Source organism: Tenrec ecaudatus, chromosome 1, assembly GCF_050624435.1.
Source record: "Tenrec ecaudatus isolate mTenEca1 chromosome 1, mTenEca1.hap1, whole genome shotgun sequence".
Lineage (NCBI taxonomy): Eukaryota > Metazoa > Chordata > Mammalia > Afrosoricida > Tenrecidae > Tenrec > Tenrec ecaudatus.
In genome coordinates, this window is record NC_134530.1 from 184889775 (window position 1) to 184915267 (window position 25493).

Sequence of the window (25493 nt, forward strand, 5' to 3'; positions counted from 1 at the left end):
TTTACTAGGTTTCTTAACCTCGGTGTTTGGCTCTCTGCTATCGGATTGTCCAGCATTGAATGCTAAGATAATATTGCCTCTATACTGCCTCTAGTCAGTCTTTGGCATCCAGTATATTTTGATCAGTTAGATCATATGTTCACATCTTTGTCTCTTCAGTGTGCATTTTGTTCCTGAAAACAGGTTCCTTTTAAAAGAGCACTTGTTTCAATTACGGCTCTGTAACCTGTGAGAGCGCAAAGTTGGTGGTCAGCCTCGATTTTCCTGTCTCCCAAGTTTTCAACCTCTGGTAGGATACAGTCTTGCCATTTTTCTATTGCTGAGTTCAGTGGACAATATTTGTGCTTTTCTTCTCCAGCAGGGTTTCCACCTTACACAGGTTCTGGCTTTTACGGTTTTTACTGTATCCGTCTAATGCTCAATGGACTCTTTGCTACTCAAGGAGGTCAACAATATTATGGAATAACGTTTTCTAGACACGTATTTTATTCTGGACTAGAAGTGATCTGCGTGTGTGTGCGCGCACTGTATCACAGTGTACGGGGGCATTTCATACGGGGTCCTCGTGTTTTCCATCCTCTGCCAGCACTGGCTATCAGAACTGCTTAGGCTGCAAAGGAAATATGAAATGAAACCATCTGCACTTCTCCTTGAATTAGGACCAGAACATTTTGGCTAAATATTAACAGATGGCTAAATTCTTAATATCAAACTAACATTTTAGAACATCTGAGGGGACCCAGATGAGGGGATAGGGTAGAAAACCACATGTTTTCTCCATCACAGAGCCCTTCCTGTGTGTTTCCCTCTCCCCTTTTTTCTGATCCACATGTTGAGACTCTGGGGTCTCCTATTATCTCCGATAGTTTTTACTCCTGGATAACTGGTATCAAAATCTGTGTGATATGTCACAGTTGTGAATTGTGTAGCCAAGCGTTAACCCTCACAGGTGCTATGTTGTCATTGGCAGGACTGAAGATCTTTTATTAAAGCCACTTTCTTCTTTCTTTATCACGCTCTCTTTCAATAGGAAAAAGAAAAGAAGTACATGCTTCCCTTGGACAACCTGAAAGTCCGGGATGTGGAAAAGGGCTTTATGTCTAGCAAGCACATCTTTGCGCTTTTTAACACGGAGCAGAGGTAAGAGAATGGAGTTGTTTCTGCTTTCAGATGGCTCCCCCACTGCCCCTCACTCCCCAGATATTTCACATGATCCAGAGAGTGCCTTTAAAACTAGTCCCTTTGGTCCCCCTTCAAAATATTATAGCACTTCAATTTTCCTTTGGTGTTTGTATTCTTTGCTTCTACTCTGCCCTATAGGGTCACGATGAGTTAGAATCAGCGTGATGGCAATGAGGTTTAGACCATGGGTTATGACTGCAAACTTGGCCATGAGTTATGACTTAGGATGAGAAGGACCTTCAAGGAGTAATTGCTCTATTCTTTGCTTTTCCATCCGACACAAGCACTTGCTGCTTCCATTCTTTAGCTACATTTTACTCCCTTAAAGTCTCCTGGTCCTGAATCTATTGTTTACAAAATTACCTTTATTCAATTTCAATGGTATTTCTCCATCATGGAAGGAAATGACTTCATATTCATATACATATGTAATGAGAAATTCTTAAAGTGATGGATCAAGTATTCAGATAATATGAATAATAATAATAATAGTTAGTATTTTATGGTTTTTAAAGCAATGTTCATATTCATTATCTTTATTTTTTTATAACAACAACCTTGTTATTTTTTTTTTAAATTAGACTTAGGTGGTTGTCATTTTATACATTAGAAAATTTAGGTTCACCTGTGGGGGTCCAGGCTCCACAACCAAGTGAGTGCAAAGGCTGATTTTGTAAATTGAAGGGTAAATTAAAGGAACATTAGACAAGGCATGAAAGTGCTCACCTCTTCCATGGCGCCACAAGGCATGAAAGTGCTCACCTCTTCCATGGCGCCAGAACCAGAATGAGGGAGTACTGTATTCTCTCACAAGCTTATCTAATCTTGGGCATGCAAGTCATGGTAAGCACATACTTCACAGGAAGGCGTTGTATTCGAGGCATATACATAACAGGAGGGGAACAAGCTAGGGTTATACGTGCAATAGGAAGGGGAGGTACTACAGGTGCACGTGACAGGAAGGTACATACGTAACAAGATGGGTGGGTTCTAGAGTTAAGATGGCAGCCTATCCGTGGTTGTCTTTGAGCTGGCTTGACCTTTGTGATCCTTATCAAAAAGGAGTGAGATATACTTAGGGGTAGATGGGCTGGCTGCTTTTAATGGCAGACAACCTTTAGACAGATAGCCTTCAAGCAGTTGACCTTCAAGATTATAGTAAACAACCATGTGCTTGCAAACAGCACCTTAAAATTGGCCCTATTGGTCTTATTAGAGGACGATTTGGGGGAGGGAATAACTTTTACATAGGAGAATGTGACTGGGACACATCTCCTACTCACGAACTTGAAGGCCTACCAGACTTCTTAACAGTTGAGCATAGAGTTTGTCTGCCTGCACTGTCTTCCTGGTTCTCAGTCTCCCACATTCACCAAGCCGACTCTTTTTGAAATCACAAAACTAGTACATAAAGTAGCTGGAATTCGTATCAGGATGTCCAGATCTAATTCCTCTTTCCCTTCAATTCATTTCTTCTGCTTTTCTTGCTGCCAACAACATCAACATTTCATTTTGGACCAATCTTTATGGAGTCCATTCAGTGTTTACTGAAACTCAGAAATTAAATAAAGACATGGAGAGATAATAGACAATGACAGAGAGATTTGTAAAAGGATCACCATTAGGGAAAGAGATGTTTTTCACCCTTGGAAATTAGTCAGTTGTTAAGAGACTGAACCATTGGTTAGCAGAGAATAATTTTAACCCATTCCTCTAGTCTTCATTTTATCTTTATTTAGCCATGAGCAAAGCCACTTGATTTGGTTCAGTAACTTGCCCCGGTCAGTCACAAAGTAAATCACAATAGCAAGAGAAGATTTCTTCCTACATTCCCAGTCAGTTGCTCAGAGTGACTCATGACACAAAAATACTTGGAGAAAACATAGGAAAGAAAAAGGCTCTTAGAGAATCAAGGGGAGAGAGAATTACATACTGCTCCTTTGCCAAATGCAAAAATGGGATTTTAAAAATGAATTAGTCTTATTTGAAGGTAGCTTGTGAAAAACGCGGAAGGATCAGAAGGCTTGCTGGAGAGAGCAGTTGTGAGTGTTGATACTGAGGCCACCTCAGTACAATTCATGTGCCTTTCTTAGGGAAGTGGAGGCCTGGGAGACCCTGAAGGATCGCTCAGAGGTGTGCTCAGCCTTCTTGCCTGGAAGAAGGGTAGGACAGACACAAGACTACCTAACAGGAAGTCAAAGTCAGTTTGAACCCTTGGTGACTCTGGAAAGTATAGACTGTAAAAGATGTTGGTACACTGGATACACAAGGAATCCAGGACAGATGGTCCCTTCAGGACCGAGAGTGGCGATGTCAGTAGGATGGAGGGAGGGTAGGGTGGAAAGGGAGAACCGATGACAAGGATCTACATATAACTTCCTTCCTCGGGGACGGACAACAGAAAAGTGGGTGAAGGTAGATGTCGGACAGTGTAAGATATGACAAAGTAATAGTTTATAAATTATCAAGGGTTCATGAGGGATGGGGTAGTGGAGAAGGAGTAGGAAAATGAGGAGCTGATGCCAAGGGCTTACGTGGAGAGCAGATGTTCTGAGAATGATGAGGGCAATGAATGTACAGATGTGCTTTACAAAATGGATAGATGTATGGATTGTGATAAGAGTTGTACGAGCCCCCCAAAAAATGATTTAAAAAAAGATGTTGGTACAAAGTAAAAATAAGAAAGCAGTCGAGTATCTTTTTAGATGAAACACAACTGTGGATATTTTAAAAAGAGTAAAAGTCACCAAAATTAGAAAACTCTGGGTTTCTAGTAATCTTGGTTTTCTGGAACGCTGCTGCTCTCAAAGATGTGAAACACTAACACTACTTCTGAGAGCGGTGAGAACTTGGAGGTCCTGCCAAAGGCACCGTTATCATTGTCTTTTCCTTTGAAACCTTGATTTCTTTTCATTATTTTTGTACTAAGTAGGATCTCCAGTACAATGTTGAACAGAAGTGGGCACAATGAGTTTGTTCTAGTCTTTTAGGAGAATGATTTAAAAATAATTTAAGTGTGTTTTCAGAGGTGCCTGATAATCAGGTTAGAAAATCAAGAATAGGTATTGAATTTTATCAAATGCTTTTGTTCCCTCAACAGAGATGATTTTTCTTCTTTAATCTGTTAGTAGGTATAATATATTAGCATAACTTTTCATGGTAAACCATCTGTGGTCTCTTGGAATTATACTTAGCTAACTGTGATATTTTGTTATGTATTATACATTCCTGTTTTAAATTTTCTATTATTTTATTTAGGCTTTTTACATATTCACATGAGAGATTGGCACTTGAATATCTTACCTAGACATTTGTGCTGTCTGGCCTATTTTTCATATCATAAATTTAGGTGAGAAAAGCCCTAGCTTTTCTTTGGAAACATTTGTGTAAAATAGGGATTGACTTATATTAAATGAGATGCTTGGTGGGATGCATCTGGCCCTGGTGGTTATTATTGGAAAGTAGACTATTAACTTGTGATTTAATTTCTTTACTAAATATAGAATGGCTCAGGTTTGTATCAGAGGCTTATTAAAGACCTCTCTCAATGATTGTGAATTTGAATGTTTTATTAAGTTTGCTAATTTTTGCTCCAAGTTTCTCAAGGCCAGTTGATATTATTACATTTATACAAGTTTAGAATTAGATCTTTCCTCTGACATTTAGAAATAATATTGCGGCATCCCTTTTTATTTTTAACAATGGTCTTTACCTAAATATGTAGTTTACTCTAATACGAAAGAGCCCTGGTGGTACAACGATCAAAGTATTCCACTGCCAACGGACCTCGCCAGCAGCTTTGGGGAGTAAAACCCGGAAGAGCTGTGACAGTGCACGACAGAGAGAAGTGCCCTGTGTTATACTGCCAGGTCTCCTCTCCCGTCGGGCTGCCGACCGACCGGCCTTGCAGCTAGAAGCGGATCATTCACCCGCTGCAGCTGGCAGGGCTCCCTCCGACATGCCCCCACCTAGAAGACCCTCCTGGCTGGAAAACATAAGCGCTGAGGCAGCCACGCTCTGGCAAATGGCGTCCCTCCCAGTCAGAAGCCACCCAACAGCGTGGAAAACCAATAATGTAGCGACATGGCGGTTCTTTCAGGAGATATTTACTTAGTATAGCCTTTTACGTCTTTTTCTCTTCTCTAGGGTGGCCATGTTATTGTCTATGTCTATTATCAGAGAATATTTTTGTTTGTTTCTGAAAGAATGTGAAAAGTTTTAAGCTGATGTTACCTATGCATCTTTTAACCCGGGCATTTAGCCACTTTACATTTTTATTATTTTTCCTGCTGTATTTTAATTTAATGTAAACATTGTATTTTAATCGGCTTTTTTGCCTTTGCTTTACTATACTTACTACCCTCTTTTCCTTTCATTCCGCCCTCTTTTTTATTGTTTTCTCGGCTTGGAAGCTGCTTCCCAGACATCCCTCCAATACTTTTGGCCTTTACGTGTGACTTTAAGTTTGAAATTAATCCCCCTACTCTCTTTCCAAAATGATCTTACAACACGTTAACTTCCAGTCTTTGAGACCCGCCTAATTTTTTTAACCACCGTAGTCAGTATTGGTACAGTGGCTGCAGCAAAGGGCTCAAGGGCAGAAACCCGTGGGAGATGACAGAGTGGGGAGTGTTTCGCTCTGCTGTGCACAGGGTGGCGGTGGGTTAGAACCAGCTTATGACCACTAACAACTCGATGACAATATTGTAATGCATTCAGAGAGATCATGATTTTTTTTAAATTTAGTGACATAATTTTTCTGTGTTCGCCCCACTTGAATCCTAGTGTTTATTTTGGCTTGTTTTCCTTCATAATAGAGTATACTCTTTAAGAATCAATCCCATCCGCATTAGTATGTGCTGGTGGATTATTTCTTGTAAGTTATCACCAAGTTGATTCAGACTTAACAACTCTCAACCTGGCCTTTGTTTTCTTGGGACTATCTTTATCTTGCTTTTGCAGGATACTCTTGTTAGATCGTAAGATAAAGGTTGAAAGTTACTTTATCGCATCATTTTGAAATTCTTATTCCTTCCTAGTCTGGCTTCCATGCTGCGTTTATGAAATGAGTTGCCGTGCTTCTTATTGCTCCATTTCAAGAATAATCTTAACTTTCTCGCTTGTTGATTTTAAGATGTCTATGGTTTTAGTAAGGAGCCCAGTTGGGTTATGAATTGGGCTGCTAATTGCAAGCTCAGCATTCGGAGCCCCTAGCTGCTCCAGGAGAGAAAGATGAGGCATTATCTTCTTGCAAAGATACACAGCCTCAGAAACCCACCGAAGCAGTTTTACTCTGACCACTAGGAGTCAAATCAACGCAATGGCCGTGAATTTCGCTTTGAAATTCTGAAGTCTTAATATAACGCTGTTATGCTTGTGTTTTGTTTTATGTGACCTGCTTGGAGTTCATTGTGATTTCTCAATCGGAGGATTTATGTTTTTCATCACTTCTGAAAGACCGTGTGCCCTCTTCCCGTTAACTTATTTCTTCTCTTTCGATTTTTGTCTTTTTCTCTCCTTCCGCAATTACTTTTATGCATACACTGGATTGTTTATACCATTCTTCATGCCTCTAAAGCCTCCCTTGTGCATATTCCTTTGTGCCTCATAGGGAGCCCCGATGGGTAGTTATACAAGGTCAGCAGTTCAAAACCACCAGCCACTCCTCAGGAGAAAGATGAGGCTTTCTTCTCCCATAAGAGTTATGGTCTCAGAAACCCTCCCAAGGGCAGTTCTGCTCTGTCCTCCCGGGTCACTGAGTCAGCATTGACCCACTGGCAGTAAGTTTGTTTTCGTTTTCGTACCTCATCGTGGACCCTGTCTTTAATTCTCTCTTCTAGCGCGTTACACTCTTCCGTTCTGACCAGGTCGAGGTACACGTGCCTGTTCTCCCTCTTAGTGGACAGGTTTTAGTTTCCTAATTCATTCTTTCCCTGAGGATGTGCCCTTTGGAGAATCCTAACCTTGTGTAAACCTCAAGATTGCTTCCTGCCCTTTTGTGGACACTGAAATCCAAGCTTTTTAGTTTAGCATTCATTTCACCCAGGGACAAAAGTGGCAAGAGGTGCTTTTTCCTTCTGTTGGTATTTGTTTGTTTATTGTTGTTGTTTGCTTTTAAGAAATTTCTTTCATTTTGGCCAGAACTTTAGAATAGTTTAAACTAATGACTTCCTAGCAACTTAAGATGTCCTGTAACAAAGTTTTAATGTGTCCTATTCTTCCATTTTAACTGAAATGAAGTAGCCTTTTGTGGTCATTAGATTATAAAATCCCAAATGTGTTCCTAGCTAGCCCCAGGGATAGGTATTGTAATCAGTGTAAACCTGAAAGAGCCACCTGTGACTCACCGTCTGTCGTGGCCCTAAGGTTTCATTTGCCTGGGAGAGGGAGACTGCTCCCACCCACCCATTCTTCCAATAAATAAAGATTTGTTCTGTTATTCAGTCCAAAGCATTGATTCGCCATTTCTGCATGTTCCATCCTGCACACCAATATTAAGTATAAGGTGGGGTCTTATGTGCAGGACATTCGTAATGACCTCTGAATGTGACAACAGCCTTCGTTATTCACCGATAGAGGACATAAATGCTATGAATTCCAGTAAGAATTGAAAAATGGGGGAAATGAGTCCAGTTGTGAGGAAATTCTATATGAAGCAACTGGGTTGTTCATTTAACTACATTACAGGATGATGTTTTCCATTTAGAACTCCGCTGCTGGCGGAGTGCAGAACATAGGATTGAATCACGAGGAATCGGCTGGGAGCTATGCAGCGTCACCAGAGGAGGAGACCCTTGTTAATTCTTGACAGGAGTGGCTGGAGAGGAGCTAGGATGGAATATCAGCAAGAGAGAATACGATTAGTCAAAACAAATGAATGGAAATGGCACTACTGATAAATATGTTGCCAGCCACTTCTAGAAATCTGAGAAGATGCTAATTTCACATGCAATCAGTGACAAAAATAAAACCTTTCTGTTTTCTTTCCATAGAGTTCCCTGAACTGATTTTGTGCGTGTAGGCTTATGCATTGTCATATTCTACATAGAGGAACCATGTGTCTATAAAAAGCCAATATGCTTTAAATAATTCCGTTAACTAAAGTTATTACCGCTGACATGAATTCTGAGGTTATTTTTCTGTTTTTAAAAGTTCTTTCTTTTAAGATGTAAACCAGAAGAGAAAAACAAAACCTATGCTGACCTTTTGATGAATTTATCCTTTGTTAATTTAGAAGAGATTTTAGGAATACTTCTACTACTTTGTGTTCTTCATCTCTGTCTTCTGTGGTAGTGTTCAGAATCAATTTATTTACCCACTCGATGGTCACATGTGAGAAGTATTGCCTTGGGGATAAGAGTTTTTCTGTGAACTTTGGGGATTGGCAATGATCTAAGTACACAATATCACTTTTTTTTTTTTTACATTTCTGTTCTTCATCTTTATTTCTTTTTTAAAAATCATTTTATTGGGGGGGGGGCTAATACAATTCTTATCACAATCCATATATCCATCCATTGTATCAAGCACATATGTATATTTGTTACCATCATCATTCTCAAAACATTTGCCTTCTACTTGAGCCCTTAATATCGACTGCTCATTTTTCTCCCTCCCTCCCTCCCTACTCCCCCCTCCTTCTTGAACCCTTCATAATTCATAAATAATTATTATTTTGTCATAGGTTACACTGTCCGGCATCTCCCCCCTGCCCTCTTCTCTGCTGTCCATCCTTCAGGGGGGGAGGCTATATGTAGATTCTTGTAATCAGTTCCCTCTTTCTACCCCACAATATCTCCACCCTCCAAGCATCGCCACTCTCATCACTGGTCCTGAAGTATTCAGTCATCTGTCCTGGATTCCCTGTGTTTCCAGTTGCTATCTGTACCAATGTACATCCTCTGGTCTAGCCAGATTTGTAAGGTAGAATTGGGATTATGATAGTGGGGGTGAGGAAGCATTTAAGAACTAGAAGATGGGGGCCTGGGAAAAAAAAAGAACTAGAGGAAAGTTATATGTTTCATCGTTGCTACCCTGCACCCTGAATGGCTCATCTCCTCCCCACAACCTTTCAGTAAGGGGGTGTCCAGTTGCCTACCGATGGGCTTTGAGTCTCTGCTCTGCACTCACCCACATTTACAATGATAGGATTTTTTGTTCTTAGATGCTTGATACCTGATCCCTTTGACAGCTCGCGGTCACATAGGCTGGTGTGCTTCTTCCATGTAGGCTTTGTTGCTTCTGAGCTAGATGGCCTCTTGTTTATCTTCAAGACTTTAAGAGCCCAGATGCTATATCTTTTGATAGCTGGGCACCATCAGCTTTCTTCACCACCTTTGCTTATGCACCCATTTTTCTTCAGCAATCATGTCGTCAAGGTGTGTATTATGGAATACCAATTTAATTAAATAATGTGTTCTTATCTTGAGTAAGTACTTGAGTGGAAGCCCAATGTCCATCTGCTGCCTTAATACTAAACCTATAAATATGTTCACATAGACCTGTTTCCCCACACTCTTATATAAATATATTTACATATGTACATTTCAGTCTTTGGACCTCTTTAAATACCTTTTGTCACCTAGTTCTTTCCTCTATTTCCTTTTACTTTCCTATTGTCCCACTATCATGCTCAGCCTTCATTTGGGTTTCAGTAATTTCTCTCGGTTACATTGCGCTTGTTGAATCCCTACCAGGCCTCTTACACCCTCCTTGCCACTGATTTTGGATCACTTGTTGCTCCCCTGTTCCTGGGTTGGTCAGCACCACCTCCTCACCCCGGCCTCCCCCTCTCAAGTGTCTCCCCAGAAACATTGGTCCCACTGTTTTCTCCTCTAGGCTATTCATTCAGTCTATCTTATCCAGAGCTGTCTGTAGAGATAATAATATGCACCAAAAATCAAGCCATAGCAAGATAGGCAATGAGTGAGAACACAGCGATGACATAAAAAAGGAAACCAATTACCAATAGAAGAATAAATTAATTAAAAGAAAAAAATTTTTAAAGAAAGAAAAACCTGTAACTAGATCAAGGTCTGATTTTTGATCTCTATGCGCTGTCCTTCAGTCATGTTCGATGGGTACCATACTTTGACCCCAGAGTCTGTCCTTTGTACTCCCTCAGGGGCTCCCTGCTCTTCTCCCACGGTTGGTCTGCTGCATGCTTTTTGTGGTTTGCCTCGGTGTCACAGGGTCAATCCGGGCCAGTCCCAACACTGAGTCTCCAGTGTTGTCCCCCTTAGGACCCTGAGCCAGCAAGGGACAGTGTGTCTCGTAGTGGGATCAGCCATATTGTCCACTCTGTCCATTGACTGTTCAGAGTGAGGATATCGTCCTCCAGGCCTGGTGTGCAAGGATGTGCTCCACTCTCTCTTCTTCCCCTTCTTTGCTCCTATTTGCTCTGATCGAACATGCTCCTCTGCCCTAGCTGCAGCTTCAGTGCCGTCCTCTCAAGTAAATTCTTCTGGGGGGAGGGGCAGCTGTCCACATAGCTGGTATGGGGGCCGAGCCCTCAGGCCCCTCCACTGGCTCCCCACTCCTTGCCGGCACGCTGCATTCGTCTGGCACTGGCTTTAAGCCTGGTCCCTCTTTCCCTGTGGAGACACAAACAATACTCTCCCCTTGGGTGGGTCAGTGCCCTATTCCCCCACCACACATCTTTTTTTTTTCTTTCCATTTTTCTCCCTCCACCCCCGTTTTAGTTGGCTACCATATGTACCCCTGGATTTGGTCTGGCCCCTGCCATACTACCTGGACCTCACCCCTGGAGTGTTTGTATACAGTAGCTTTTTCCCTGTGCCCCTTTTGCATTTACTTTTTTGTTTTATATATATATATATATATATATATATATATATATATAAACTTACCTCAGCAGACTCATGTTATATTTGTCCTTTTGTGCTTGGCTTACTTCACTTAGCATAATTTCCTCCAGTTCTTCCCATGCGGCGATATGCTTCATGCATTCATCGCTGCTTTTTAGCGATGCATAGTACTCCATTGTATGTATGTACCACCGTTTTTTAATCAATTCTTCTGTTGATGGAAATTTGGGTTGTTTCTAACTCCTTGCGATTGTGAACTGTGCCTCAATGAACATTGGAGCACAGATGTCTGGTCTTGGTTTGTTTCTTGCCTCTCCTGGGTATATGCCCAGTAGGGGGATTGCTGGGTCATATGATAGTTCAATTTCCATCTGTTTTAGAAATCCTCAAATCAATTTCTATAGTGGCTGTCCCCCAGCAGTGGATGAGAGTTCCGGTCTCACCACATCCCCTCCAACACTTGTTGCTTTCTGATTTTTTGAATTGGGCTACCTTTGAGGGTGTTAGGTGGTATCTCATAGATGTTTTGATTTGCATTTCTTTTGTGGCTAATGATCAGGAACATTTTCTCATAGGTTTATTGGCCATTTGGATTTCAGACTCTGTGAAGCTTCTGTTCAGGTCTTTTGCCCACCTCCTCAGTGGGCAATTAGTTTTCTCTTATTGTAAGTCTGCAAAGTATTGTAGATTTTAGTAATAAGGCCTTTGTCTGATGTGTCATTGCTAAAGATGTTTTCCCAGTCTGTGGACTCTCTTGGTGAATTCTCTCAATGTACACAGGTGTCTTATCTTCAGTATATCCCACTTGTCTATTTGTGACTCCTTTGTATTTGTATCCGTCTAAATTTCTGGTAGCCTATGTATTCCCTGTGCCAAGGGTCTTAAGTTTGTCCCAATTCCCTCATTAATGGCCCTAAATGTTTGGGGTTTTATCTTCTCAAGGTCTGTGATCCACCTTGAGTTTATTCTTGTGAATGGAGTGAGGGAAGGGTCTTGCTTCATTTTTCTACAGGTAGAGATCCCTTTTCCCAGCACTGTTTATTGAAGATGGCATCTGCTTCCCATTTAATATTTTTTGGGCCCTTATCAAACATCAGTTGCCTATATGCTGATTCTTTATTTCTGGGTCTTCAGCTCTTTTCCATAGGTCTGAATATCTGTCGTTATACCAATACCACACTGTTTTGACTGCTGTGGATGTATAATACATGCTAAAGCCAGGTAGAGCACGCCCTCCCACTTTGTCCTTCTTCTTGAGGAATTCTCTGCTAATTCTGGGCTTCTTCCCCCTCCATAAGAAGTTGGTCACCTTTTTTTTTTAAGGGTTCCCTGAAAGATTCTTTTGTCTATCCTCCTCAGCACACAGGTTCTGAAGCTGACATCCCAAAAGCAGTTAGTGAGGGAGTCAGAGTAGGAACCCAAGGGTGGCGTCTCATGATTCAGAGATGGTTCAGACACCACAGTTTATAGCTACTAACTGAGTAACAGTAATTCCATATCTGGTTTTAATTTGAATTGCCCCTCAAGGAGAAGAAACGAAGATATTTTTAACATTTCCTAACCCAGAGATCAATGGTTCAAAGCCACCAGCTGCTCCGCAGGAGGAAGATGGGTTATCTGCTCCCACACGGGTTCAAAGTCTCAGAAACTCCATGGAGCAGCTCCACTCTGACCTTGGGGTCAACATGAGTTGGCATGAACTCAGTGGTAATGCTTGGGAACTGAGGGGTACTCGTACCCTGACTCCTGGAAGTCCATTTTAGCCTTTCATTCTGGTCTGGTCGCATCATTCCTAAGAGCTCATTCAGTTGCTATGTCAGCTTTCCACAATAAAGTATCAAACAGTTATCCTGTGGTCCGGCCATCAGATGTTTGGGAATGGATCTATTTAACAACCGCCCGTGGAAAGCCTCCAGTGTGCTAGTGAATTCGTAGGATCTTTCTGAGGCTGGTAGCCAGAGTTTTGAGCCATTTCACATGTTGTAATGCTAAGGTTTTAAGAAACAAAGGACTCGTTGGTAGTAGGGTGGTTAGCGTGGGAGCTGGACGAGCGCTGCGCAGGGCTGACTTACCACGTAAGAGCATGCCTTCTCCCCAGGAAAGAACAAGCCTCCCCCGCCCCCTGGGTACCTTTGGGAGGCAGGGAGGCCTGCATCGTAGATACCTGAGGATACTGGGGCATTCTGACACTTTGTCCTCACATCCATTGCGTCACAGGATCCTTGAAAACGTCTGAGCTAAGACTTAAATTTCCCTGTGGCCCAGTCTAAATCCAGGATTGGAATGTCCCCTTAGGTTGTTTGTCCCATTTCATGCTGTTAGAAATGCCATGATTTCTCTGCCAGAACAATGTCTAGATAATGGCCACACTGTGAGGGTCTGCCCTTGGCCCGGCAGCTCTTCAGTTTTAAGGTCAGACACTAGGGCCCATTTGGTTCAGGGTATGTCAGCTCTGGTAGCCAGAGGAGATCCATTTCTGTCCAGGGGGGCCCTGTAGGACAGACTGATGCCCGGTTCTTTCTGAGCATGCCTCAGGGTTGTGGGACTTTGTTTTCCTTTAAAAGAAGACATTCTTGCTTTGAGTCTGTGCTGTGGCTTCAACTCAGGATACGGCTTATCAACCTTACCAAGTGTTCCAACTCACTTCTTTCCTCCGGTCCCACAGAAAGTGGCTTTAGGGTGTTCTCCGGCTCCACTGAGTCCCTAGCACATTGCCAGCAGCCAATAAATGTCAAATAGTGCTGCAGATCAGCTAGTGGCATCGCGGGAAGAGCAGCTCCTTCTTCGGTTGTTGAGCAGTGTATTTCCCACTTGCTAGGTGCAACGGAACCGGAGCCAAGCTTCCCCGCCACAGGGCACAAAAGGAACCACGAGAGCAGAAAGAAAGGATGCCCTTCACAGCAAGTTTGCTTTTCTTCTAGGATTTCAGAACAAGCACGGTGCCCGCTCCCCACCTAGTTCCCAGAACAACTATTTGCTGATGGGCAGTTCCCTGCTCCCACCAGCCCCTTCACGCAAACACTGCGGCTTGGGACCCGAGTGTGACTCCGTTTGGGAGCCATAAAATAGCCAGCTGCAGTTCATTAATGACAAGAGAGCAATTCTTCGTTGCAAACCTGCTGCAGGAAAATCTAGGGTTGCCTCTAAGGGGCAGCATGAAATGGCCCAAAGCTAGGCAGCTAGCAGCCACCCATCTGCAAGGGCTGGGCCAGCTGACCAGGTAGCTTCACATGGGAGTCAGGACTCTCCATCAGCAAGCTCTAGCGTTCGTTTTTGACAAGAAAGCCAGGCATTCCAGACTAAAGAGGGGGAGTCACAGCAACTGGCTTGTCTGACCTTTATGTTTTCCAAATAAACTTGTGTGGTGGTGAATTATGCTGAGGGTAGCATCAAAGGGAAGGATGTGCTACGGCTCCGTTTCAGCCAGCGTGTAGACAGTTCTGAGCCAGCCATAGGATAAGGACACATGCAGGCATATCAGTCGGCTACAGAAATGAATACACGACGGTGTGAAAATTGCCCTAACTGGGACTAGCCAGAGGACATTTCTAAACACCCGGAGTTCTTTGGCAGCCGTAAAGGCCTCTCAAAATAAAAGGGGTGGGGGAGAATTAAAGGGATGTCTAACTATTAGGCTTTTAGAGGTGACCTATAGAATGTATTAAAACAAACTGCTTGTTGAATGGGAAAAAATAAAACAAATATAAAACCTTAAATCAAATATTATAATAAACAGAAAAAGCCCAAAGAAGGCAATGGTTTAAATCTGTTGCCGTTTAAATGCAGTTCCAGTTGATCAGTGGATCCCCTGCTCTCTTTGGCAGGCAGTTTCCATCTTCTCCAGTGTCACCATATACAAGTCTCATTGATGATTTGAACAGTAGCCCCTTGCGGAGGAATCATGTGCTTGTGTGTTGTGTGTTGGGGGGGGTGTGGGGGTGTAAAGAAGCTATTAAAGCAAAGTAACACATGGACATACAGAGCTAGCAAAGATCACTGAACTATTAGAGACACATTCAAGAATACTAAGGAGAAGCCTGATGTTTTTTAAACAACATCCAATCGCTTTACAAATCAGAAATGCCTTTCTGTGACTTAGTGTTGCGTGTATAATATGTTTTCATTTTTCCTCACTTGACTCAGTGTGAAAACCAGCTCGCCCATAAGGAATGTCTTTAGTGACTCTAGCTGCTGAGAGAAAAGATTGCAAAGGTCTGGATTCTGTGCATGCCTTGAATGTGACTTACATTATCCTGCCTTGGCTTGCTGCTTTCGGAGGGAAATGATTTCGTGGCATGTGTGATTGATTAGAAGCAGCACACATGGCCACAGCAGAGGGGACTGCCATGGCGCATGCCTGAGGAGAACGTGTCAGTCACACTCTGCAACTCAGCCCAAGTAGATGCTGGTTTCATAAAGAAGATATCTGCAGTCTTTGCCTGCAGTGAGGGGTTTTCTTTTTCATCTTGCTAGTTTTGAAACTTCTGTGCTCGCTTCTTGGCGGTGTGTGGTACAGCTGTACTTTGTTGAAATCTTTCCTAGTCAAAGGCATCCCTTTAAGAAATAGTCTAGAATGATTTGCTTCAGTTGACAGATTGATTGTTCATGTGTTATGCTAAATTGGTTTTTAAAAATTCTGCACTTTGATGATTGCTTTGTTAATTTAAAAGTAAGCTGGCCAGGTAAAACCTATGCCAGGGATTCTCAAGGTTTTGGGTCCCAGGACCCTTTCCACCTTTACAATGTATTGAGGGCCTCCGAGAGCTTTTGTGTTTCTTGATTATGTGGACTGTATCAGGAATTTGTGAACACATTGGCATCGCATTGCTGCTTCCTATCTGACATAGTGGGAGTGATTTACACCCTGGGAATTGGCTACTCTGAAAGCCAGTTGCTAAATATTTTCCAGTGCATAACTGATTATGTCCAATGTTAGATTTTCAAACTGAGACATTTTCTGTAACTATGTACAACCATTATGGAGAGTGATACGGTGCTACCTCAAACAACTTGAAATAGAAATCCCATCTGAGGGAGGACTATCTCTGCTGGGTATATAACCCAAAGACGTAAAAACCACAACATGAACAGACCTAAGCTCCCCCATATTCATCACCCCACTGGCCGCAAAAGCAAGAAGTTGGAAACAGCTCAAATGCCCAGCAATGGAAGCATTGATAAAGAACCATCGGTGTATACACACAATAGAATTTTAGGCATCACTGAAAAACAGTAATGAAACTACGAAACACTGCATGCCATGGATGGACCTGGAGACCATATACTGAGCAAGTTCAGTCACAAAAGGACAGATATTGCACGAGACCACTACCAGAAGGATGCAACCCGAGACAAAGACTTGCATCCCAAAGGGAACAGACTTTGGAGCTTACCACAGAGAGGAGGGCAAAAGAGGGAAGATGGAATGATGGATGAGACGGGGGCCAGGTGTGGACTTGAGTGAAAGAGCGGATGTGGGACCACAAGAGGGAGAAGAGAAATTGGGTGGGGAGTAGAATTTGAGAAGGGAGTTGATGAGTGCTTTGAACTGTTGAAATATAACCCCCATTCACATCTAATTCACAATTTAAACATTTTTAAAAATCCATTTAATTAAAGAAGAGAGAATAAAAAGAAGCATTTTAAAATTTATTTTTATTGTTGAAAATCACAGGCAGAATAAACAGCAGTTCAGCAATTCTGCACATATTATATTCTTCAGGTTATATCTAAGTACTTTTAGCCTCCCTTTCTGAATTGTCCTTTCCCCAGTAATATAAACTGATTGCCCCTAACTTTCCCGCCCAATTTTTCACATTACTGTTCTCACTGTGTTCCCAGAAAGTTTGGGTTTTGGGAATTTTTTTTTTGAAGCACGGTTCTCAAGCAGACACTCTTTTCTAGGTAAACTAAAAGTATTGTTTGTTTTTGAAGCATTTTATTGGGGTTCCTACAGCTCTTATACCAATCCACACATCAACTGTATCAAGCACATTTGTACATATGTTGCCATCATCATTTTCTAGACATTAATTTTTTTATTGAGCCTTTGGTCTCTGTTCCTCTCTACTTTCATTCCCTACCACCCCTACTTTTGTAACCCTTTGATAAATTATTATTACTTTCATATCTTACACCAACCGCTGTCTTCCTTCCCCCATGGTTTCTGTTTTTCGTCCCCTTGGGCAGGTGAGGGGGGGGTGTGTGGTTATGTGCCGATCATCGCGATTGGTTCCTCTGCCCTCCTGGTATTGCTACTCCCTTTCCTGTTCCTGGATTCCATGTGCTGCGAGCTCTTATTTCTGATCTGTACCTGTGCACATGCTCCAATCTAGCCCACTGTGAAAGGCAGGACTAGGGTCATGATGGGCGGGGGGGGGGGGGGGGGAGGAAGTCTCAAGGAACCAGAGAAGTATTCTGTGTTTCATTGGTGCTTTACTGCACCTTGATTGACTCATCCCTTCCCCGTGACTCCTCTTTGAGGGGATGTCCCATTGTCAATAGTTGGGCTTGGGTCTCTGCTCCAAACCTCCTTGTTCTCAACAGTATGCTGTTTGTTTGTTTGGGGTTTTCTGATGCTTATTACCCCTATCCTGTACCGGCGACACCTCATGATCGCACAGGCTGGTGTGCTTCTTCTATGTGGGCTTGTTTCTTCTCTGCTAGATGACCACTTGTTTAGCTTCAAGGCTTTAAGACTCCAGATGCTATATTTATTTATTTATTTATGGCTGCTATATTTTTTTATAACCGGGCACCATCCACTTTCTTCACCACTTTGCTTATGTACCTATTTGTCTTCAGCAATTGTGCCGGGAGGGTGAGCATCACAGAATGCCAAGTTGTTAGAAAAAAATGTTTTTGTATTGAGGGAGGGCTTGAGCAGAGGCCTGAGGTCTATCCACAACCTCCACATATTGCCATATAAATATATGTACATAGGCTAATACCTCTCTTTTTGATGAATTAATGTATTAACATATGTACACACCTATGCTTATACCTCTATCCATAGCTTTGCTTCCTAGATCATTCCTCTGTTTCCTTTGACCTTCCTCATGCCCCACCATCACGCTCTCCCTGCTTCTGCCTCTTAGTAATTCCTCTCAGCTAGATTGCTGTTGCCCCATCACCACCAGGAGCTCTACGTCCTTGTTGTTGTTGATTTAATCCCATATTTCTTCCCCTGAGTATGGCATCATTATTTGCTCATGGCGCCCTTCCTCCACCATCTTCTCCCCCGAGTCCCTCCAGGACCAAGTGTCCCGTTGCTTTCTCCTTGGGCTTGCTTCCCATGTCTATCTTATATAAGTAGGCAATCCAACAATAACAGAGACCAAACAAAAAGAAAACAAAATATCGAAAGAAGAAAAAGGCAAAAATTACAGACATAATTCCAGTTCTGTCCGCTGATCTTTATGACTGTCTCCCCACTGGTCCTGAGGGATTTCGGGGAGCTGTCCTTCCTAGCCTTTGGTCCCTTTTAGGGACTTTTCAGGGGCTTTGTCTTTTCTTGGCTCCCATTGCTGTTCTGTTCCTTCTTGGCCTGCTTCAGTGGGGGCAATGCAGACTGGACTAACTCCCCAGTATTGTTGCTTGTCACAGTGCGCTCCAGTGAGGGGACAACAGCCCTTCAGTCCTCTCTGTGCCTCAGCAGCTCCGTGCAGGGACGTCGGCCTCCAGGCTTGGCATGCCAATATGGGGTCTAGACCATGCCTTTCTCTTTTCTCTTCTTGGTTTGCTTCCATTTTTAAATGGCTTCAGGAGATACTTTTGGTTTAAGGCTTCGAAATTATCTCAGGGCAATATCTTAGTGGTTTTCTACAGCCTTCATGGCTTCAAAACTTTTGAGTCTATGATAATATGAAATTTTGCACATTCACCCTTTTGATGAAGATTCTGCTATAGAATCGTTGACCAAAATATTTCCTACTGGTAGATAGAGACCAGCTGGTTCTTGTGGTCTCGTGATGAAGGAGGCAGTTGTTTGTGGAGCAGTTAACCACCCATTACGCTCCTCCTTCCTCTTCCTGGCTGTCCTCGAATACCAGCAATAGACTTACTTCATGTTAACATAATAGTATAATTTTAAAAGATTTTTAATTAGTGATGAATGCCTTTGTCATTTTCAAAAATTCTTCAATGTCTAGCTTAATGGAAGACAAATTGATTGTCATATCTCCTTCCAGCTATCCATTTGTGGTCATATGTGTTGCTTTGATTGAACTATACAAAGAAAATATAGCCTCATATCTATAAGGAGTGAGAATGGGAAGGATATTTTAATAACTTTTTCAGATAATTGGAGGCATTCTTTCTTTGATACCTCAGCCAATCTCCAACGTGAGTATCAGTCATATCAGTGAACTTCATACTTTGATCTATTAAAGTCCAGTAGTCTATCATATTCTTTGAATGGATCTTTCATTTACAAATGGTTTTGTAACATCTTACATTTGTCATTTGGAAAAGACTGACTCACTGAGTTCTACCGATCTTCCAAATATGAGGATTTGCTAAAATATTTATGGATAAAATAGAAATACAAGATAAAAATAGAGTTTTTCTCCCTCAATCATTGTCAAAACACATTCATAAGTGATGATACTATCCCTACTCAAAGAACTGAAGTTCTGGGTATTTAACCATGTCAATGCAATCATTTTGCATAATTAAATAAATTAAATAGTTTTGTTTTGTTTTTTAAAGTAAGATTGGGAAACACAAAGAAGTCAGGATGAGCCAAATCAGGACTGTAATGTGCATGACTAATGGTTTCCTATGGGAATGGTTCAACATTGCCCTCGTGAGCTGAGAAGAATGAGGTGGAGCATTGTTGTGGTGCAGAAGGACTCTGGACACTTTCCAAGATATCTTTCTACTAAAGCATTGGCTAACGTTCTCAAAAGACTCTCATAACAAGCAGATGTTCTCATTCTTTGGCCCCCCCAGAAAGTCTGTAAGCAAAATGAGCATGACCATGATGCATCCAATAAAAAGGTTATGTTGTCATGACTTTTTCTCTTGCCAGACCTGCGTTTGCTTGGACTGGGCCACTTCCACCTCTTGGTCGTCATTGCTTTGATTGTGTTTTGTCTTCAATACATGTTTCATTTTTGTTACAATTCTTCCAAGAGATGTCAGGATATTGATCCCACTTTTTAACAATTTTAAATGAAAGCTCTGTTCTCACTGGCAGCTGATCTGGACATAGCAGTCATGGCACCCCTCCAGTGGAAATGTTGCTCAGCTTTAATTTTTCCATCTTAAATATGTAAATGGAACCAATGGAGATGTCTGAGATGTCTGTGGTGTTGCCTATTGGTTGTGCTGTTAGTATTCTGTCCTCTAGAATTAAGGCCCTAAGGAAATATTTCCTCGTACACTGATGTCGATGGTCTGATCCTGGAGGCTTCATCTTCAAGTCTTATGCAGTCTAAACAGTCATTTTACCCATCTTAACACAAGTCATCTATTTGGGAGCTGCTGGTTCCTTTGGCCTGAGCCCTGTTGCCGTAGTGGGTTCTGCATTGGGCTGGCAGTTCAAAACCGCCAGCCTTTCAGTGGGAAAAACACAAGGCTTTGTTAAAAAAAAAAAAACATTTTTGGCGGGGAGTGCATACAGATATTATAACAATTCACCATTCAACTAGATCGAGCATCATTGTATAATTGCTGCCACCATCATTTTCAAAACATTTTCTTTCTTCCTGAACTCTTTGATATTAGCTCCCCTGTATCCCTCCTTCCCCCACTCTACTCCCAGGAACTCTTATTATTATATATTGTCGTTATTACTTTGACATATCTTATACCATCCAATGTTTCTGTTCACCTACAATTCTGCTGCTTGTTTCCCTCAAGTGGGGTTATGAGTCATCATTGCTATCGGTTCCACCCCTTTTCCGTGGAGCAGAGACAAAGTGGCAACCCAGCAAGACAACTGGACAGTCCCTCACAGCAGGGTCACATGAAAGGAATGATATAGGCAGGGTGCAGTATAGCACTGGTGAAACACATAACAGTACTCCAGTTTTTAAAATATTTCTTCCCCCTACTATTATGGTTTTTTCATCTCATTAATCTTGTGAGACCTGTGTATATTCCTTTGTATAATTAAGGTAGTCCGATGCATGAAATCCAAGCTAGATAAACCCTTCAGAAATAGGAAGGGAAGAAGAGGCCTCCTACTCCTGTAAAGAGTTCCTGTCTCAAAGTTCAACGTTTCGCAGTTCTACTCCGCCCTGTGGGCTTGCAGTCAGTCAGCATTCCTAGACGGCGGTGAGTTTGGGGTTTTGGTTTCTTTGGGGCACTGTCCCCCGAAATTTCTAGTAAAGTAGAACAGCATTCTTCCGTGTGAATCTTCATAAATTTGATACCTGTTCTTGCTCCAATTTTAGTAGGATTAATGTCGCTGTTAGAGAGGCTCTTTTCAAACCGATGCCTTCTTAGGGCCTCAAACTGGATCCTTGTACAGACATAAAATATCGGTGTCAGTGGCTAAAACAAATAAATAAAGCTAGTACAAGGGGTTTTTTGGGGTGCAAAACAATTTTGCAATCCATGAGTAGTTTTTATCATAGTACATATTTTTTCTTGAACTTCTCATATGCACACAATTTATTATATAATACTAAAAAAATCACATCAATACCAGCACTAATTTTACTAGCAAAGAAGAAACTGTCACATTCATGATGCCAGATATAAATTTTCTAAAATTATAAAGTCAGGTTTTATCATGGCCCATGGGTACTGTATGATGTTCCCCTTGAAGTGACAAGCTCATTTCACGTATTTTTTTAGATAATGTCTACTTAAAAGGGAAATTGTCTTTCAAGTCAAATGGTTCATAGGAGAAATAAGCAGCTAGTTGAGTTTAGAATTCAGTTTCACATGTGACTTTTCTTCAGGAAACCGGTTCAGCACGTAAGGAAAGTGCTTATGTACTTGCCGTGGAGGGACACCGAGTATTAAACTCTAAAGACTAGATTAATATTTTTTCTACTTCATCAAGGGTACCCTTCTGTAAAGCCAACAATTAAGTTACTGGTGTGTTACAATGTGAACACGGGGCTTTGTGTGCAGATTTGTGACACTGTCTTGATTTATGCTAAGGCACCACCGATATCCCAACCGATATCATCCTTTGCCCTATCAGTGAGCACATTAACACAGCTGTTGCAAAATAAGCCATTAAGTGAACAAAAAATTCTGCTCTCTGTGTCAGGAGAACTCACGTGTGTGATGAGAATTCACATAAACGAGCATCTTTTTGAGAATTAACAGTTAAGTCATGCCTTTAGATTTGTACGTTTTGTAGCAAAGGTATGTTTTTGCAGATGAGATTTTTTTTACCTTAAGCGTCATGTCAACAACTGCATCTTTAATTGCTCAAGTTCCCCTGTCTTTGGAAAGAGATGGCAATGTCCTCTACTGGCTCGTTTTATCTAGCACGCACTCAGTAACGCAGCTGCCCGCATCCTACAGTGTGTGCTCACTGTCAAGTCAGCTGGTCACCATGAGATGGCACACTGATGTGTTTGTCTCGTTTTAAAAGCTCTAGAAATCATCACGTCTTCATTTAAAATATTTGATTCATTTTTTTATATCTTGGATGATTGGGCTGAAATCGATGGCTTCACTGGCATGGTCATACTGTTTTAAAATATCTGCTGCCATAAGGCAGTCAGACAAATGACAGAAGCCTCTATGGGAGAACGATGAGGCTCTCTAGCCAAGGGGTCAATTCTACGCTGGCCTTAGGGTCTCCATGAATCAGAATCGAATTGATGATAGTGAGTTTCTTATAGAGCTGCAAATAGCTTTAATTTTATTTTGTATCATATTCACAGTTTTGTCTTAATTTTTGAATGCGTTTCCTCCCTTCCAACAGTATAAAATGGTGATGGGTCCGTCTTTTTTAGCATCTTCAGATGTAGCTGTGTGAACTTATCTTGTAGCTACAGATTGAGAAAGTAGATCTTCAAATCTTCCTTTTAAAGTCATAGATTCATTTTAAAATATGAGAAACATGTAGATGCATGTTATTTTAGTTATTAATAAGTTATTAAATTGTTTTTTATTTAAGAAAATGTTATTGGGGGGCTCTTACTACAATCCATACATGAATTGTATCAAGAATATTTGTACATATGTTGCCATCACCATTTTCTAAATATTTACTTCCTATTTGAGCCCTTGGTATCAGCTCTTCCTTTTTTCCCTCCTTGTCCCCACTCTCCCAACCTTGTGAACGCTTGATAAATTATAAATTATTATTATGTTCAGTCCTGGATTCTGTGTGTTGAGGGCTCTTATCTGTACCAATGTACGCGCTCTGGTCTAGCTGGATTTATAAGGTGGAACTGGGGTCATGATAGTGAGTGGGGAGGAAGCATTCAAGAACTAGAGGAATGTTGTATGCACCTTGACTGGCTTTTTCTATCCCTGCGACCCTTCTGCGAGGGGATGTCCAATTGTCTACAGATAGGCTTTGGGTCTCCACTCTGGTCCCCTCATTCCTATCAGTATGATTGTTCGTTTGGGGTCTTCTGATGCTTGATACCTGATTCTGTCGAAACCTCATGATCACACAGGCTGGTGTGTTTCTTCCATGTGGGCTTTGTTGCTTCCCAGTCCAGATAGCCACTTGTTTATCTTCAAGCCTTTAAGACCCCTAGACCTCAACCTGGTGTGCCAAGCCTTGAAGGCAACACACCGGCATGTAGCAGTGAATTCATAGAGTGGTCTATGTAGCCAGTCCCAATCCTAGCTACATGCAGCCCCTCCCCAGAAGAATGCACTACAGAGGACAGCACTGAAGATACAGCCTAGGGAGAGGGGCAGATCTCCTCAGACCACACTGAAGCAAACTAAGAGGCAGGGCGGGGGGGTGGGGGGGGGGAAGAGAGCGAGCATGGACAGCATCCTGGTCCACCAAGCCCCAAGGATGACATTCCTGCTTGGAGCAGCCAATGCACAGAGAAAATCATAGTGCTGGCCCCACCATGAGACACACACACATGAGAGAAACCCTCACAAAACCTATAGCATTAGGGGGGAAAACACTGGAGGCACAGTGGGGGAATTGTGCCTGGTCTGACACACACACACACCCCACTGCCAACCAAGGCAAAACGGGAAGGGAGCACAACAGAGCAGTAAGGGGGGGAAAGCAATGAAGTCCCCAAGGAATCCCCAAAATAGACTTTGGGCGCAGGGCTTGGCCCCTCATCAGATTCAGACAGAAAGCACTCATAAGGGTCAACAGACAGACTGAAACTATTTATAGGCTTATTTTTTCTTTTATGTCTGTCTATATAAGATAAGTAGCATAAACAACCCTGAGGAGAAAATGGGATCATCAGTTCAAGGGGGACACGGGGCTGGGGGTGGGGGACAGAAAGGAAGTGTGGAGCCAACAAACCCAGGGACAGGGGAACAACAAGTGACCTAAAATCAATGGCAAAGAGGGCATAGAATGCCTGGTGGGGCTTGACCAAGTGCAATGTGGCTGAGAGGAATTATGTAGAGCTACATGAAGGTCAGACATGATAGTGGGGCAGGAGAAAAGTGAAAGGAAACAGAGGAAAGAACTAGGAGGCAAAGGACATTTATAGATATATAAATATAGACATATATATAAATATATTTCTATAGAATGATAGGGATATAGGTCTATGTACATATATTTATAGGTTAAGTATTAAGATTGCAGAAGGACATTGGACCTCTACTCAAGTACTCCCTCAACACAAGAGCACTTTGTTCTAATAACCTTTGTTGCTTCTGAGCTAGAGGGCCGCTTGTTTATCTTTAAGCCTTTAAGACCCCAGACACTGTATCTTTCAATAGCCAAGCACCATCAGCTTTCTTTATCATATTTACTTGCACCCATTATGTCTTCAGCGATCGTGTCGGGTAAGTGAGCATCAAAAAATGCAGGTTAGACCTCTATAAATGTCCTTTGCTTCCTAGTTCTTTCCTTTTAATTTCCTCTTGTCCCACCATCATGTTTGGCCTTCCTTCAGGTTTCATAATTCCTTACTGCTACATTGCCCTTGATTAAGTCCCACTAGGCATCCTATGCCCTTCTCTCCATTGATTGTAGTCCACTTGTTCCCTTGTCCCTGGGTTGGTTTCCCCTTTCCCTTCCTTTCTCCCCCCTCCCCTTCTCCTGTACCCCCCTGGAACCATTGGTCCCATTCTTTATTTACTCCACCCATCTTATCTAGATAGACATTCAGCTATATTAATAAGTTCAAACTGTGCACCAGATTTGCCAAGTTCCGTATACCATTTGATTTCTTAACTGTTACTTTCAATGGCTGGTATCTGTCTACAACATAACTATGCACAAAGGTACTTCAAAGAGTTTGTGGAACAATGTAATTAGGAGATAATGGAATTTTTCCACAAAGATTTTGAAATCTTATAGTGAAATGAAATTACTTGAGAGGGCTTCTTTATCCATGTCTCTGT

General features: G+C 42.0%; 1 protein-coding gene across 4 annotated transcripts in view; it reads left to right on the forward strand.

Moving 5' to 3' along the window:
* The window catches only part of DNM3 (dynamin 3), a 701664-nt gene that overhangs the window by 501315 nt on the left and 174856 nt on the right, over positions 1–25493 (forward strand). For all 4 annotated transcript variants that reach the window (XM_075565015.1, XM_075565024.1, XM_075565031.1 and 1 more), the window contains one exon: positions 1031–1140. In XM_075565015.1, coding sequence (XP_075421130.1) covers positions 1031–1140 — 110 coding nt within the window. The remainder of the gene's footprint in view (positions 1–1030; positions 1141–25493) is intronic.